Source organism: Phyllobates terribilis, unplaced genomic scaffold (assembly GCF_046119375.1).
Source record: "Phyllobates terribilis strain yellow unplaced genomic scaffold, ASM4611937v1 Scaffold_9__5_contigs__length_417890890, whole genome shotgun sequence".
NCBI classification, from domain to species: domain Eukaryota; kingdom Metazoa; phylum Chordata; class Amphibia; order Anura; family Dendrobatidae; genus Phyllobates; species Phyllobates terribilis.
Window position 1 is genome coordinate 231,475,864 of NW_027362769.1, and position 16,777 is coordinate 231,492,640.

At 41.7% G+C, this 16,777-nt stretch overlaps 1 protein-coding gene across 3 annotated transcripts in view; it reads right to left on the reverse strand.

The window, feature by feature from the left end:
• CIITA (class II major histocompatibility complex transactivator) overlaps nucleotides 1-16,403 on the reverse strand; it is a 107,584-nt gene extending 91,181 nt beyond the window's left edge. For all 3 annotated transcript variants that reach the window (XM_073647741.1, XM_073647742.1, XM_073647739.1), the window contains exon 1: nucleotides 16,055-16,403. In XM_073647741.1, the coding sequence (XP_073503842.1) occupies nucleotides 16,055-16,373 (319 nt within the window). In that variant the 5' untranslated portion in view covers nucleotides 16,374-16,403. The remainder of the gene's footprint in view (nucleotides 1-16,054) is intronic.
• Nucleotides 16,404-16,777: the final 374 nt, after the last annotated feature.

The window sequence follows — 16,777 nt, forward strand, 5'->3', positions numbered from 1 at the left end:
GCAGCTAGTAGTTCTTTTATTATTGCGAAGCTGGCAGTGACCATATGGGGGGTATATACCATACATATATTCCATGCGTTGGAATCGGAGGTGTACACACCATACGCTCACTGGGAATTCTCCAAATACTGGCCTAGTAGTGGAAGCAGCCGTGGCCTCATCCATCACTTCTTAGCCAATTGCATAATGCCCTGACAATTGGAGGCAGAGGAGTTGCATTCCCATGACAACTGGAGGCAGTGGTGGTATCTGTGTGATCTCTCCGGTGTCATCTGTGTCAAAGACGTAACAGCGGTGGGTTCAGCGTGACTCCCCGGCTGTGTTTCCGTGACAGTATTGTGTTGCCTGTTTTTTTTTCCTTGGCATGTTGTTATTCGGGGGTAAATAAGATGTTTTGATCGCTTCATTTCTGACATTTACGTTGTTTACTGATTGGGTTCACTAATGTTATATTTTGATAGACAGGACTTTTATGGGCACAGCAATACAAATTACTGTTACCAAATTACCTGAATAGACTGAAAAAACGCTTCAAACACAAACCATTAATACTTTCATTGGTAGCAGCCAAGACTTGTAAGTGCGGAGATTTCTGGACGTGGCGCTCATATTCAGTATTGAATAAATCAAGATGGTTTGAAATTTTTGTTTCCATTTTTTCATCATTTTCATATCATTAAGATGTCTATCCATCCTGTGATCTGCATAATTTCATGACTTTTCCTTTTAGATGATTTAATTTCAGTGTTAAGGAATATATATATTTTTAATTATTTTCTTTTGCATTTTTGCTAAGTTCACTTGTATTGAGCGAGGCCGCACAATGTGGCGGTAAGTATGCAAATCGCATGGTCACGTGACAGTCCGCAGTCCCCCCAACACTGAAGAATCCTGACAACATGTGCTGACTGCAGACTTAGCAAAAGACCAGACAACCAATTAAGGACCAGGGAAATTGTCTTTTTGGTGCTTTTGTTTTTTTCCTCGCCTGCTTTCAAGAGCCATAACTTTTTTATTTTCCCATCAACATAGATGTGTGAGAGCTTGATTTTTTGCAGAACAAGTTGTAACTTTGAATTACACCACTCATTTTACCTTAAAGTGAAAAAAAAATCCAAGTGTGATGAAATGTGGGAAAAAATATGCAATTCTGCCATTTTTTGGGGGTTGTGTTTTCCCGGTGTTCACTGTGCCGTAAAAAAACATGATTGTCCACCTCAATCCAATTACAGCGATCTATTGTTTTTCTATTTGTGATGAAAAAAATATCGGAATTTTCTTTTTTTTCTATATTTTTTTGCTCTGTAACGCCATCTTCTGAGACCTGTTACATTTTTTTTCTGTTGATGCGGATAAGTGAGGACTTGTTTTTTTGTGCGGTGGGCTGATATTTTTATTGATACAAATTTTGTATATATGTGATGCTATGAAATGAATTATTTCCATATTTTAATAAATCAGACTTTTTACAAACGTGGAGATATTAAACATTTCTATTTATTTTTCCTTTTTTTAACAGCGGAAAACTGGTTTGATTTTAACCTTTAGATTTTTTAATTTTTGATATTTTTAACAAATTTTTTCTTTATTTTTTGCATTATTTTTAGTCCCTTGAGGGGATTTCAATCTATGATTGTTTGATCTCTTATTCTATATACTGCAGTACCATAATATTGCATTACAATGCTGCTCACAATTATTAACACCCCTTATTTTTTTTCATAGACTATACAATATCTTCAGAAATTAATGGATATGTACCAAAGTTATATCCTCAGGATTTTTTAATTAGTGGTCCAAAGTAATACAACAATAAAACATTGTTTTTCAACTTCCATGTTGTAATTTGAAAGAAGAAACAGAATAAACAGTATGTGCAGCAATAAAGCCCCTCTAATTAATACTTGGTTGCACACTGTTTGGCATTGCTGACAGTCTCCATACATTTCTTGTAGCCATCTATAAGCTTCTTGCACTTCTCAGCTGGAATTTTCTCCCACTCTTCCTTTGTATTTTGTTCAAGCTCTCAAATGTTTGCAGGGTTCTTTTTGCAATGGCAGATTTCAGCTCACCCCAAAGATTTTCAATGGGATTGAGGTCAGGACTCATTGCTGGCCATTTTAAAACAGTCTATTATTTCTTTTTCAACCATTCCTCTGTGCTTTTGTGCTTTGGGTCATTGTCTTGCTGGAGGATCCAAGATCTTCGACTCAAACCAAGTTTTCTTACACTAGGTAGGACATTTCGCTCTAAAATCTCTTGATAATTCTCTGATTTAATGATTCCGGTGATACGGTCAAGGCCTCCAGTACCAGACGCAGCAAAGCAACCCCACAGCATTATGGATCCTTCACCATGCTAAACTGTTAGTAAGGTGTTCTTTCTTTATTGTGCAGTCTGTAAACAAACTGTTGCTTTGCATTGCCAAAAAGCTCTATTTTTGTTTCATCTGTCCACAAAACATTTTCCCAGAGTGATTGTGGTTTGTCAATGTACTCTTTGGAAAAGATCAGTTGTTCCTTTTTATGTTTTTTCTTCAGCAATGGTTTCTTCCTTGGCCTTCGCCCATAAAGCTTTGCTTGGTTTAGTGTGCGACATATGGTACTTGTTGAAACCATGACTCCAGACTGTTCCAGGTTGGCCTTCGGGTCTTTAGATGTTTGACATGGTATTTTTTCCACCATTCTCACCAACCTTTAAAGACCTTTCTTGTCAATTTTCCTCTTTCCCCCACTTCCAGAGAGGTTCTTGATGGTTCCATGCTTGGCAAACTTCTTAATAACATTGCACACTGTTGAAACTGGGATACCAAGGTCTTTGGAGATGGCCTTATACCCTTTGTAAGTCTTGTGTTTGCTAATAATAGCTGTTCTGATGTCCTCAGACAGCTCCTTTGTCTTCACCATTGTGACAAAGGAACAAGGCCTACCATGTGGCTTTTTAAAAGACTGAAGTCATCATTCATTGGCTAATTCATGTCACATGGGCACCGACAATTAATCACAGGTCAATCTCTTTTGCGATTTACTACAGGCGAGTCAAAATGTGTTTCCATACTAAATTAATGTAAAAGGTGGCAATACCTGTGTCACAACAAGCTTTCGGTTTTTATATTTTTCCCTCCCATTGTTTTTTGTTTTAAATTATTGTTTATCATTTGCTCTATTGTATTTAACACGAATGCTCTACACAAAAAATTGTTTCACTTGATTCATTTTTTTCAGCAGATATTCCACATTATGTATTTAAACTTCATGGGTGCCAATAACGATGAGCAGGACAGTATATAGTGAAAATCTCAGTCTCCTATGGAGCCCAGGCTGAGCTTCATAGGACCCAATTGACTGCGAAGGGGGTCTCCAGTAGAGACTAAGCTGTCATAGTAACTTATCAGTAACTATCACATCGCGGGAGGGTGTGGGGGTGATGAGAGCCAATGTACGCAGGCATCGGTACGCATTTTATTTAAATGCTGCTGTAAGAGATTGTCCGAGAAATTAAAATGGTTAACAGCTGTGGCTTGAACTTAGTGCCAGCTTTGGGTGTTAGAAACAGATGCCAGCTATATAATATAGCCAATATCGTGAGGACCCCTTCCCACGATGTGAATAAGATTTTTTTTTTTACTTTGTATTTAAGTCTTTTTAGGTGACTCGAACCTCTACTTGTCTGACCACTAATATTTTATACTGCAGGCTTGCAGTAAGCAGTCAAAATCGCGGTCTCCTATGAAGCGCAGCCTCAGTTCGGCGGTTGTCTACTTGCCTGTTTACACAGGCAGATCGCAGTTCCCTTGTGCACTGAAGAATCAGTAATAGACTGTTCACTAGTACTCATAGGCTGCCATTGTTCTGGACAGCACAGGTCTTGTTTACACAGGACAGTGTGCTGCCGAGAGTACAACGCAAAAATCATTTCACCCGATGAATGAGCATTTTGCTTATTTATCATGTGATTGGCAGCCTTTTAACACAGCAAGATAATCATGAAACGAGCGTTCCAGCGAACTCACGTTCATGATAATCCTTCAGTGTAAATGCACCTTTGCGCATGTTAAATTTCAGCATGTTCAATCCTTTATTCCGGAAGGAAAACATAGTTTTTCTCTGCGCCTCTTGTTTTTGTGCTACCCATGGAGCAATATTTCATCTTTATCACTATAATATCAAGAAAGAGACAAGGTTTCAAAGGACTGGAGGTATAAGTAAAACTCATGGTGAATTTACACTAGATGATTATCATGAATGAACATTCCTAGGATAGAACACATAGAACACTACAGCCATATTGTCAGGATTCTCCAGTTCCAAGTCATGTGACCGCAAGTATGCGATTTGCATACCGTACTTCAACCATATTCCGAATAGACATGTCCAGCCTTGTTCAATTCACTTGTATTGGGCAAGGCCGCTAGCGTCTAGTCGGCATGTGACTGCATGCATGAAAATTGCATATTTGCGGTCATGCTCCTGCCTGCTCTCGGCGCCGGTAACGGAGAATCCTGACAGCATGCACTGTGCGCTTTGTGAGCATTCACAAGTCTGCAGTCACATATTATTGTGATCTTTCCCAGCAATTGACTATTTGGACAGCACTTCAGCATCAATTTTACCCTAATACACTATTTCTAAAAATTACATTTGCTGCATTACCTGCAGGGATCCTTATTCGCAGGATGACACTTTGTTTTATGCACCATACCCCAATATGTCACCATTTTCCACATTTCAGGACATATGACCCCTTGTTATAGCTGAACCTAAGGCACTAAATAATTCTTCTTTCTTGTTCTAACTTAAATTATGTATTTCTCCTTACCATATATTATTCTATCATGGGGTTTCCAGCTATATTTTTTTTCTACACTATCAGCTTGCCCATGATAAAAATAATAAAATCTGCTTTTATTCTCCCTCTCCGAAGCCATCACTACATCTTTTGCCACTGGTCTGGTTTTTGTTGACAGGCTGCATCTTTCATATCACCAAATAAGTACATGTGACCTCTGCAGCCAATCACTGGACTCAGCGTCTCTGCCAATGTAGGGCAACCTGACCTCTTTAAGTCTCCCTTTAATATATTTTTAGGCTAAGGCTACACAGAAACTTTTTTTAGTGCTACAGATTGATTCTAACTATTTAGTGACAGCTGTATTTGTGGCACCCCAGGGGTCTGGTTGCCACAGTGGTAGAAATACCATGCCTGAGAGCGAGCATGGGTTTTCCTGGTCAGGAGCATTATTGCATGCCACGCCTCCTGCCCCAGTCCAGGGAGGGGAGGAACCTGCCCTTTATAAACTGGATCTGGGGCGGGGTAAAGGAGTAGTTCCAGAGAGAGGGACAGAGGAGCAGCAAGGAGCTCTGTAGGAGACAGGAGCTGAAGGCCAGGGACTGGAGCTAGCAGAGCTCGTCCTGGCTTAAGACGCAGAGAACCGGAGTCCGAGGCTGTGAGTATATCCACATCCAGCAGCAGAAACCACCTGGCAGGGGATTTCAGGTCCTCTGGCCATAGAAAGCCCGGAGGCTCAGTCACACGCAAGGGACCGGCACCGCCATCGAGGAGCGGAAGGTACCAAAGGCCCCAAGTCACCAGCTATACGGGTGAGCACCACACAGTACACTCAGGGACGTGGGCTACTACATGACTACAGCAGTGTAGCCAGGAAGAGTGCAGTCAGACGGGAAGGCCTACACCTCCACCTGGCCAGGGGGACTCTTGTTCGCTCACAGACTGACCAGGCCTCTAATGTTAGCCAATACTCCCAGTGGGGCCTTCTTCATTACGAACAGTAAAGACCCTGAACTGCACTGCACGGACTCTGAGTCATTTCTGCTGCACCCATGCACCATCACCAACATCATCTGCACTCACTGCCCTGAGGCTATACTCCTCCCTTGGGGAGTTATACTACCCTCTGCTGCGCACACAACATCAGCCTCAGCGGTCTGCCCCGCAGCGGCGGTTCCCAGTGACTTCAATCCACGGGTGGCGTAGTCGGACATTTCAACATTAAAAACCCAATAAACAGATCCGCCACTGGTTTGACCACCCTGAGCCACGGGACCGGGTCGCCGCCACGGAGACTACAACCCCTAGCATTACACAGAGATCCGGCTCCGGGTATTCCCCCACACACGGCCCAGGGGGCGCGTCATACATATTTGCAGATTTTTTATTTTGTACATTAAAAATGTCACAGCGTTGGCCTTGAAATTTAGAAACTCAAAATGCTTCTGCTAATATCACTTTCAGACTTCCAACTCTGTAGATCCGGAGGAAGAAAGTGACCACAGAATCTGTGTTTCAGCTCTGTAATGCTGCTGTTCCCTAAAAAAAGGATATATTTTGCAGAATCACAACTGTGTTTTAAGACATAGTGTATCACAATTTTTTGGCAGAGGTGCTTCATGGTTCACAGCAGTTGAGAACTGATGTAAACATATCTATTCAGTGGCAGAAGAGGCCCCGGTGCAAGAACAATATACAGTGGGGAAAATAAGTATTTGATACACTGGCGATTTTACAAGTTTTCCCACCTACAAAGAATGGAGAGGTCTGTAATTTATATTGTAGGTACATTTCAACTGAGAGACAGAATCTAAACATCAAACACCAGAAAATCACATTGTATGATTTTTACAGAATTAATTAGCATTTAATTGCATGAAATAAGTATTTGATCACCTACCAACCTGCAATAATTATGTCTCACAGACCTGTTAGTTTTTCTTTAAGAAGCCCTCCTACTCTGCACTCATTACCTGCATTAATTGCACCTGTTTGAACTCGTTATCTGTATAAAAGACACTTGTCCACACAATCATTCACACTCCAATCTCTCCACCATGGCCAAGACAAAAGAGCTGTCTAGGGACACCAGGGACAAATTTGTAGACCTACACAAGGCTGGAATGAGCTACAGGAGAATAGGCAGACAAAAAGAGACAGGAGAGCAATGTGAGGACACCTGAGATTAAATGAAAAGTAATTGGGGGCCAAAAGGCCACTCACTCCGAAGGGTGCGCACCCTTGCACAACTGCGGTAAACGCCTGAATGCCGTGTTGTCTGCCTGGAGATGCAAAGGAGCCCAACCAATTGTTGTGCCGCTGTTATGTTCTGCTACCAGAGCTAAGGAAAGAGAGGAGATCTGTCCCTACGATAGAACTCAGCTGAATCCCTACGATGTAACAGGGAACCTGATCCTGCGATCAGACCTGCTAAAGTCCTAAGCTAGTCTGTACGAAGACCTATAGATGTGGGGGAGGAATCCCTACAAGTACTAAGGACTGGGAGGAATATGGGACACCTCCTAACAGAAATAGTAGCAGACAGACGAACAAACAAAATATAAAGAACATAGAGGTCAGTAAACCAAGCAAACTAACAGAGCAAGACACAGAGCACAGGCTAGCTAGAAAGTAGATATACAATGAAGTCCAGCAAAGCCAGAAGGGCGGAGCAGGATTAAATAGGCCAACAAGGTCATGTGACCAGCAAAGGAAAAAAAACCTAACAGCAAGGTTCTAACAGTACCCCCCCTTCTAAGAGGATCCTCCGGATCCCCTAGGACCAGGCTTATCAGGAAATCTCCTGTGAAACGCTCTGATAAGTCTGGACGCGGAAACATCATCTGACCTCACCCAAGAGTTATCCTCGGGTCCGAAACCTTTCCAGGCCACAAGATACTGCAAACTACCTCTATACCGTCTAGAGTCAAGGATGCGAGAAATTTCATATTCCCCGTCCTCCACCACCGGAGGAACAGAGGCAGAGGCGTCACCATCCGACACAACAGCTTTTTTTAACAGAGAGACATGAAAGACCGGATTAATTCTCCAGGAGGTAAGAACCTCCAACCTAACAGCAGATTGGTTGACAACCTGAAGCACCTTAAAGGGCCCTACAAACTTGGGACCCAATTTCTTAGAAGGAATCCTCAACCGCAGATTCCTAGAGGACAACCAAACCATGTCACCAACAGCGAACAAAACCTCCTGTCGTTTCCTATCAAAGTAGTCTTTAGATTTTCTGTTGGCCTCCTGAAGATTACCACGCACATCCGTCCAAACTCTTTCCAAATCACCGGAAAAATTCTCCTCCTCAAGCACGGCAGATCCCAACTTGGAGAACGACCCAAACGACGGATGTCTCCCAGAACAACAAAAAAAAGGCGAACAACCAGCAGAAGAAGATGTATGATTGTTCAGAGCAAATTCGGCAAGTGGCAGAAACTCAGACCACCCCTCTTGATTGTCTGCCACAAAACAACGCAAGAACTGCTCAACATCCTGGTTTTTCCTTTCTGTCTGGCCATTAGATTCAGGATGATATCCGGACGAAAACGACAAATGAATTCCCAACCTGTCACAAAAGGCACGCCAAAAACGAGCCACGAACTGAGGACCCCTATCAGAAACAATGTCAGTAGGAACGCCATGAAGTCTGACAATTTCCTTGACAAAGGCCTTAGCGAGAGTTTTAGCGCAGGGCAGTTTGGTGAAGGGAACCAAGTGACACATCTTACTAAAACGGTCCACGACCACCCAGATGACAGTAAAACCCTCAGAGGGGGGAAGGTCAGTTATAAAGTCCATAGCCAAATGTGTCCAAGGAGCACTGGGGACCTCCAAAGGACAAAGCAACCCCGCAGCAGGAGTATGTGAGGACTTAGATCTAGCACATACAGTACATTGGCGTACCCACTTAATGACTTCCTTCTGCCATCCAGGCCACCAAAAACTGCGACCCACCAGTCTCTTGGTCTCAGAGATTCCGGGATGACCTGCCAACCGAGATTCGTGACACTCAACAAACAAATCTCTCCTAAAGGTCCCAGGCACAAACAACCTCCCATGAGGAGTGTTAGATGGGGCATTCTCCTGAGCTTTAAGAATCTCATCTTCCAAAACGGAGTCTAAAGCAGCTATCACAACACCTTCTTGTAAAATGTTTTCCTCTTTCTCAGCACCGACTATGGGAGAAAAACTGCGAGACAAGGCATCCGCCTTAACATTCTTAGTACCAGGGATGTAAGTAACGGAGAAATTAAACCGCGAGAAAAACAGTGCCCACCTAGCCTGACGGGCATTCAGGCGCTTGGCAGCGTCAAGATATATCAGATTTTTATGATCCGTAAGAACCTGAACGGGAAATTCCGCACCTTCCAAGAAGTGGCGCCAGTGTTCAAATGCGAGTTTAATAGCCAATAATTCCCGATTACCAATATCGTAATTCAATTCAGTCTCCGAAAATTTTTTTGAAAAAAAGGCACAGGGATGTAATCCATCCCCGTTATCCTGAGACAATACTGCGCCAACCCCCACAGAGGAAGCATCAACCTCAACCAAAAACGGCCTAGTAACATCAGGCTGCATAAGGATGGGAGCAGAGGTGAACCTCTCCTTGAGATACACAAAAGCTTCAATGGCCTCAGAAGACCACTGAACCGCATCAGCACCTTTCCTGGTGAGATCAGTCAGAGGTTTGACAATACTAGAAAAAATTTTTATGAATTTTCTATAGTAATTGGCGAAACCCAAAAACCTCTGTATCGATTTCAAACCAATAGGCCTAGGCCATTCCTGCACAGCCTGAACCTTAACCGGATCCATCTCAAAACCTTTGCTGGAGATAATGTAGCCCAAAAAACTAATTCTCTGTACAGCGAACTCACATTTCTCCAGCTTAGCAAAAAGCGAATTGTCCATTAATAACTGTAATACCTCACGCACGCTCCGCCAATGAGACTCCAGATCTGGCGAATAAATCAAAATGTCATCCAAATACACAACCACATTTTTACCGATCAAAGGTCTAAGGATGTCATTAATCAGATTCTGAAAAAATGCAGGAGCATTAGTAAGACCAAAAGGCATAACCAGATTCTCAAAATGACCCACAGGAGTGTTAAAAGCAGTCTTCCATTCATCACCCTCCTTCATGCGCAACAGATTGTATGCCCCCTTAAGGTCAATTTTAGAGAACCACTTGGCCCCCAATAACTGGTTAAACAGATCAGGAATCAATGGCAGTGGGTAAGGATTGCGTACCGTAATTTTGTTAATCTCACGAAAATCCAGACAAGGACGTAAACCGCCGTCCTTTTTTTTTACAAAAAAAAATCCAACCGCCACAGGAGACTTAGAGGGCCTAATGTGACCGGCGGCCAAACTTGTCTGTATGTATTCCTCCAAAGCCTTCCTCTCAGGAATAGTAAGGTTAAATAAACGACTTTTAGGAAGAGTCGCTCCAGGGACAAATTCAATAGAACAATCATAGTCTCTATGGGGAGGCAAAACCTGCGATTCCTTCTCAGAAAAAACTCTCCAAAAATCCTGAATAGGAACAGGCAATTCTCCCCTATCCAAAGCTGCAATACGCCCGTTACAACACTTGTCATAACATTTATGGCTCCAGGATTTAATTTCACTGGTAGACCAATCCAGTACAGGATTGTGACATTTTAACCAAGGCAATCCCAATATTACTGGAGAAGGCAAGTTATTCAACACTACCAAATCCAATTTCTCATGGTGAACACCATTAATAGTGAGAGGAAATTCACAGACCTTGAGAGTAATATTCTTCAAAGGGGAGCCATCCACAGAAACCACAGCAATGGGGGATGATAAAGGTTCAGGTTTTAAATTGAGTTTTTCCACGAATCCCCCATCAATTACATTCAGTGTAGACCCGCAATCAACAAACACCCGAAATTCCATTAATTTTTCCTGAGCAATCGTGGAAGCAGCTAAAAATATACCCTTGGAATTTAAACAGGCAATACGGGCGTGACTGACCATTTTTTTTTCTTTCTTCATACGAAGCTCACAGCCTTTAATCAAATGACCAGATTTTCCGCAATAGAAACACAAGCCTTTCGAAAAACGACGGTCTTTTTCTTGAGAGCGAGGTGCCACCGATCCAATCTCCATCGGTTCACCACTGTTAGTACACACATTATCATAACCAGAAACTGACATAGCAGAGGATTTGCTCTCATTAACCCTAGCACGCAGTCTTCTATCCACCCGTATAGCTAATTGCATAGCCTGTTGCAAATCCTCAGGTGTAGGATAAGCAATTAGCAGGTCTTTAACCCTTTCACTGAGCCCAGCAAGAAATAGACTTTTCAGAGCAGAATCGTTCCACCCTGTTTGAGTGGACCAACGACGAAAATGTGTACAATATTTTTCGACATTACCTGATCCTTGTTTTAAACGTCTCAACTCAGTCTCAGCTGATGCGACACGGTCAGGATCATCATATAATAGTCCTAAAGCAGAAAAAAAACTATCCACTGATCTGAAGCATGTATCACTAGGTTGCAAAGAAAAGGCCCACTCCTGAGGCTCTTTGCGCAAAAGTGACATTATGAACCCTACGCGCTGGGATTCATCCCCAGAGGACTTGGGTCTCAAACGAAAATACAATAAGCAAGCATTTTTAAATGAAAAAAATTCTCGATGTTCACCAAAAAATAAATCCGGCAAACATACCTTAGGCTCCAAGAAATGTGCTCCAGAACAGTTACTCACGTGCTGACGGAGCTCGGCCACTTCCAGAGAGAGTCCCTGCAGGCGATGAGCCAAATCCTGGACCGACACCATGATGGAACAGAAAAATCTTTCCTTAGAGAATTTGCTGGCTGGACTTACTGTTATGTTCTGCTACCAGAGCTAAGGAAAGAGAGGAGATCTGTCCCTACGATAGAACTCAGCTGAATCCCTACGATGTAACAGGGAACCTGATCCTGCGATCAGACCTGCTAAAGTCCTAAGCTAGTCTGTACGAAGACCTATAGATGTGGGGGAGGAATCCCTACAAGTACTAAGGACTGGGAGGAATATGGGACACCTCCTAACAGAAATAGTAGCAGACAGACGAACAAACAAAATATAAAGAACATAGAGGTCAGTAAACCAAGCAAACTAACAGAGCAAGACACAGAGCACAGGCTAGCTAGAAAGTAGATATACAATGAAGTCCAGCAAAGCCAGAAGGGCGGAGCAGGATTAAATAGGCCAACAAGGTCATGTGACCAGCAAAGGAAAAAAAACCTAACAGCAAGGTTCTAACAGCCGCTTCCCAAACACTTCCTGGTTTGTCACGTGAGTTGTCATGTGATGCAGGTCCTGGACGATGTGCAGGCAGGTCTTTGCAACAGCGGTGAATGGAAATGTCACTTAGCTCCTCCAAAATAGCAAGTGATATTAAACAAAACCCAAAGCGGCTCCACCAACGGTCCCAAAGGGACAAACAATAGAAAGCAATGCGAGTATGCCAGTGATTTTAAGCGCTAGGGTGATGGATGGGGATAAAAAAACGCTGAATAAGACAGGGGTAAATGGTCAATTGAGACCTTTTATTAAAAAACCTTGTATAATCCACAACGAGTTTCGACAGCACGCAGGCCGTCTTCATCAGGTGATACAAGGGGGTAGGCTTGGAAAGTTTAAAAAGGGTCCAAGAGATGCTGATTGGACCATCAATTGATGACAAAACAACAGGACAATTAACCCCTTATATTAAGATTAGAAACAGATAAAAACTTCAACATTTAAACAACATAATCAAATAACCCTAAAACATAACCACAAATTTATAACCACAAATTTATAATTAAACAAACAATTAACCCCAAAGAATATATATAAAAATGCTAAATACTAATAAAATTATTATCATAACCAGGGATTCCCAGCCAGTCTCCCATGCCAGTACTAGCCCAGCTACAAGCTGTATAGCGGCTGCAATCTGATGAGGGCAGGCACATTCAGCTTAGAATGGCCGCTGACAATAAATACCCTAAAAAACTATATCATTATAAAATTTATAAAATTTGTCAAAATTTATTTTGCCACATTCTCAATAGTGAGATTGTGGCCTTCGGGTGCTAGTGTCCCCAATTTGAAAATCCAAAAACTTTCTTTTTTGATAAGATTCGATAAGCAATATGATTCCTTTTTGTCTATTTGGTCAATAATTTTAAGAGTCATCTTATTGGAATCTCTATGATGTACAACATTAAAATGTTTAGAAAGACTATGCATTAGATACCCGTTCCGAATATTTTGCCTGTCCTTATTCAAACGGGCATGCATAGTTTGCACAGTGCGGCCCACGTACTGTAGGCCACATGTGCATTCTAAAAGATATACCACATAAGTGGATTGACATGTTAATCTATGTTTGATCAAAAAACTTTCCCCAGTCGTACTAGATATAAAATGTAGTGCTCCATCAACGATAGTGTGACAACACAGACATCTGGGGCTGCTACATTGGTAACAGCCCATATTACCAATATTAGATTCGTGTGCCGCAGCTGTTTTAATAGTCATGTTACTAGGTGCCACAAGATTTTGTAGACTCCTATTCTTCCTATAAATGACCATTGGCTTCTCAGGGAGAGTGTTGGATAGTATTGGATCAGCTCTTAAAATATACCAATATTTCTGTAATAGGTTATATACAGTATTGCGGGGTTGGCAAAAAGTTGTTACCAAACTCCACCGCGAAATATCATTAGATGTACCTACGGATGATCTAGAATTCAGCACCTTATCAACACACAATTCTTGTGTGAGGCTTTTTGTTTTATTAAATGCACCTTGTAGAAGCCGCTTAGGGTAACCTTTTTCCAGAAAACGTTTTTTTAAAATGTGAGATTCATTAAAAAAATCAGAATCTCGCGTGCAATTGTTGCGTATTCTCCAATATTGGCCATATTTCATGTTTCGAATCCAACCGGGGAGGTGTCCACTGTCAAACCTCAAATAGCTGTTCACATCAACAGACTTAAAAAAGGTTGACGTGAACAGTCCCCCCGTGTCATCGAACTGCACCAACAGGTCCAAAAATTGGATAGCTGAAAAAGTCAGGGTGGCTGTGAACGATAAACCCCAAGGATTCTTATTGAGCTCTTCCACAAAGAGGAGTGCTTCATCCTCAGTGCCATCCCATAAAAAGATTAAGTCGTCTATGTAATGCCTATATAAAATAATGCGGGATCCACCCAAGAGGGACTGCGCAATGAAGACTGATTCAAATGTACAGGAGAATAGGCAAGCAGTTTGGTGAGAATTCAACACCTGTTGTAACAATTATTAGAAAATGTAAGAAACACAAGATAACTGTCAATCTTCCTCGGTCTGAGGCACCATGCAAGATCTCGCCTTGTGGGGTAAGGATGATTCTGAGAAAGGTAAGGAATCAGCCCAGAAATGCACGGAAGAACCAGGTCAATGACCTGAAGAGAGCTGGGACCACAGTCTCAAACATTACCGTTAGTAACACACTACGCCGTCATGGATTAAAATCCTGCACGCAAGGTCCCCCTTCTCACATCAGCACATGTCCAGGCCCGTTTGAAGTACACCAATGACCATCTGGATGATCCAAAGGAGGCATGGGAGATGGTCATGTGGTCAGATGAGACCAAACTTTTTGTTATCAACCCCTCTTGCTGTGTTTGGAAGAAGAAGAAGGATGAGTACAACCCCAAGAACGCCGTCCCAACCGTGAAGCATGGTGAGGGAAACAACTGCACCATATTGAAAGAAGAATGGATTGAGTCATGTATCGTGAGATTTTGGCCAACAACCTCCTTCTCTCAGTAAGAGCATGACAATGACCCGAAACACACAGCCAGGGCAACTAAGGAGTGGCTCCGTAAGAAGCATTTCAAGGTCCTGCAGTGGCCTAGCCAGTCTCCAGACCTGAACCCAATAGAAAATCTTTGGAGCAAGCTGAAACTCAATGTTGGCGACAGCCCCAAAACATGAAAGATCTGGAGAAGATCTGTATGGAGGAGGGGGCCAAAATCCCTGCTGCGGTGTGTGCAAACTTGGTCAAGAACTACAGGAAACGTCTGACCTCTGTGATTGCAAACAAAGGTTTCTGTACCAAATATTACGTTCTGTTTTTCTATTGTATCAAATACTTATTTCATGCAATAAAATGTAATTTAATTATATAAAAATCATACAATGTGATTTTCTGGTTTTTATTTTTAGATTCTGTCTCTCACAGGTGAAGTGTACCTATGATAAAAACTACAGACTTCTCCATTCTTTGTAGGTGAGAAAACTTGCAAAATCAGCAGTGTATCAAATACTTTTTCCCCCCACTGTATGGGTCCTTTGCAGTCCAATAAGCCATCATAATGCACAATTCCTCCTGTTTTGGAGGTGATCTCACACAAAATACACATAAAATCTACTGTTTACTGAAATCACTTAAAAACAAGAGAAATTCTCTTAAACAATTAGGACAAAATACACATCAGAAAGTAAATACCCTCACAGGATGAAAAAGAAAAAAAAGGGAGGGGGGCGTTGTTTTAACCCTGCATTCACCCCTAGGCTAGTCCCTACCTAACAGCGGAGGTTGGCACCCTCTTGAAAGGCTTGTGACGCCCCAGCTCCTCGGCGGCTGTCCCCCTGCAGACGCTAATAAGCCCTAATCAGATGACAAATGATGAAGGGTTAACAAATGATAAAGAGTTGGGGAGGGAGATCAACCCACCAATTCTGGATATTAATAACTAACAGTGTCTGCAGTATAACTGGTGTATACTTTAATCTTTTTTTCTTGGCTGTTATTTAGCGTTACCTGTGTGAGGATTAAAGAAATAACATTTTATTAATAATAGGTACAACTTGAAGTGTTAGGTTAGCCTTCATTATAGTATGAATGAGATTGCACTGTGCTTAGTTTTCAATCACTCTCACTTTTCTCCGTGGTCACTGAACTTGTGAGTAGGCTGCAATACTGCCTATCTGAATAGCTACAATTGTGAAAAACCAACAAGGGACAGGACAGTTTGTGGTTTCTAAAATGACTGTGGTCTTTATCCTACCACAAGAACAGAGATTTTTAAAATCTTATTGACTACAATGTAACACCTTGTCCAGCCAAAGTGAATGAAATATGGTGCGGATCGGCCCAAAAGCAAAAAAAACACAAACAATACATACAAGTATACATTACACTTTGCTGACTTTGTTCAGCGTTTAAAAAGAAAATGTCAATAATAAATGTCAGACTTACAAATTGTTGGAGTTTCCTCTTCTTTATGCGTAGGTGAAAAAAATGTTTGACAGCCATCAGGATTTTCAAGTAAAGATAAGGTTATTTTCCGACAGAGGTCTTCAATGTCATTCTCACCAAGCAAACTGTGATAATATTGCAAGGATATCACTCCCATGTCAACCAGAGACTGAAGATACAATCTCAGATCTGACGATGTGCAGTTCAGAACTGTATGTTTTATAAATGGAAAAATCTCTTTAAATGAATCCATATCTGTAAATAAAGAACAGATGAAACATGTAACCAGACTAAGTAAATGCCTCCTATTAAGATACATTAGACCCACAATTTGTTTTTTGCAATTTGTTTCCTCATTTTGTGCAACCAGCCAATGGATATCAAAGTCTGCTTCTAAGGAACTGACTTGTTCCCAATTTTCTTTACACAGCATATTACAAAAGAAATTATCCTTTTTATAAAAGAAAAAAAATCCTTTTAAATTAGAGCTGTCACCAGACTTCACAATGCAAACTGTATACATTAGGAAAGCAACCTCTTATACCTGACAAACTACATAACAATGTACGCCGGTAAAGGCTCGTGCAAATGACCGTATTTTCGGTGAGAGTCTGATCTGACAAAACATCAGATCGCACTCGGACCAATGTTATTCTATGACTAATTTTTTCCTCCATCACATATTCAGATTGCATTCGGCCATGCAAGTCATTGAGTTTATGG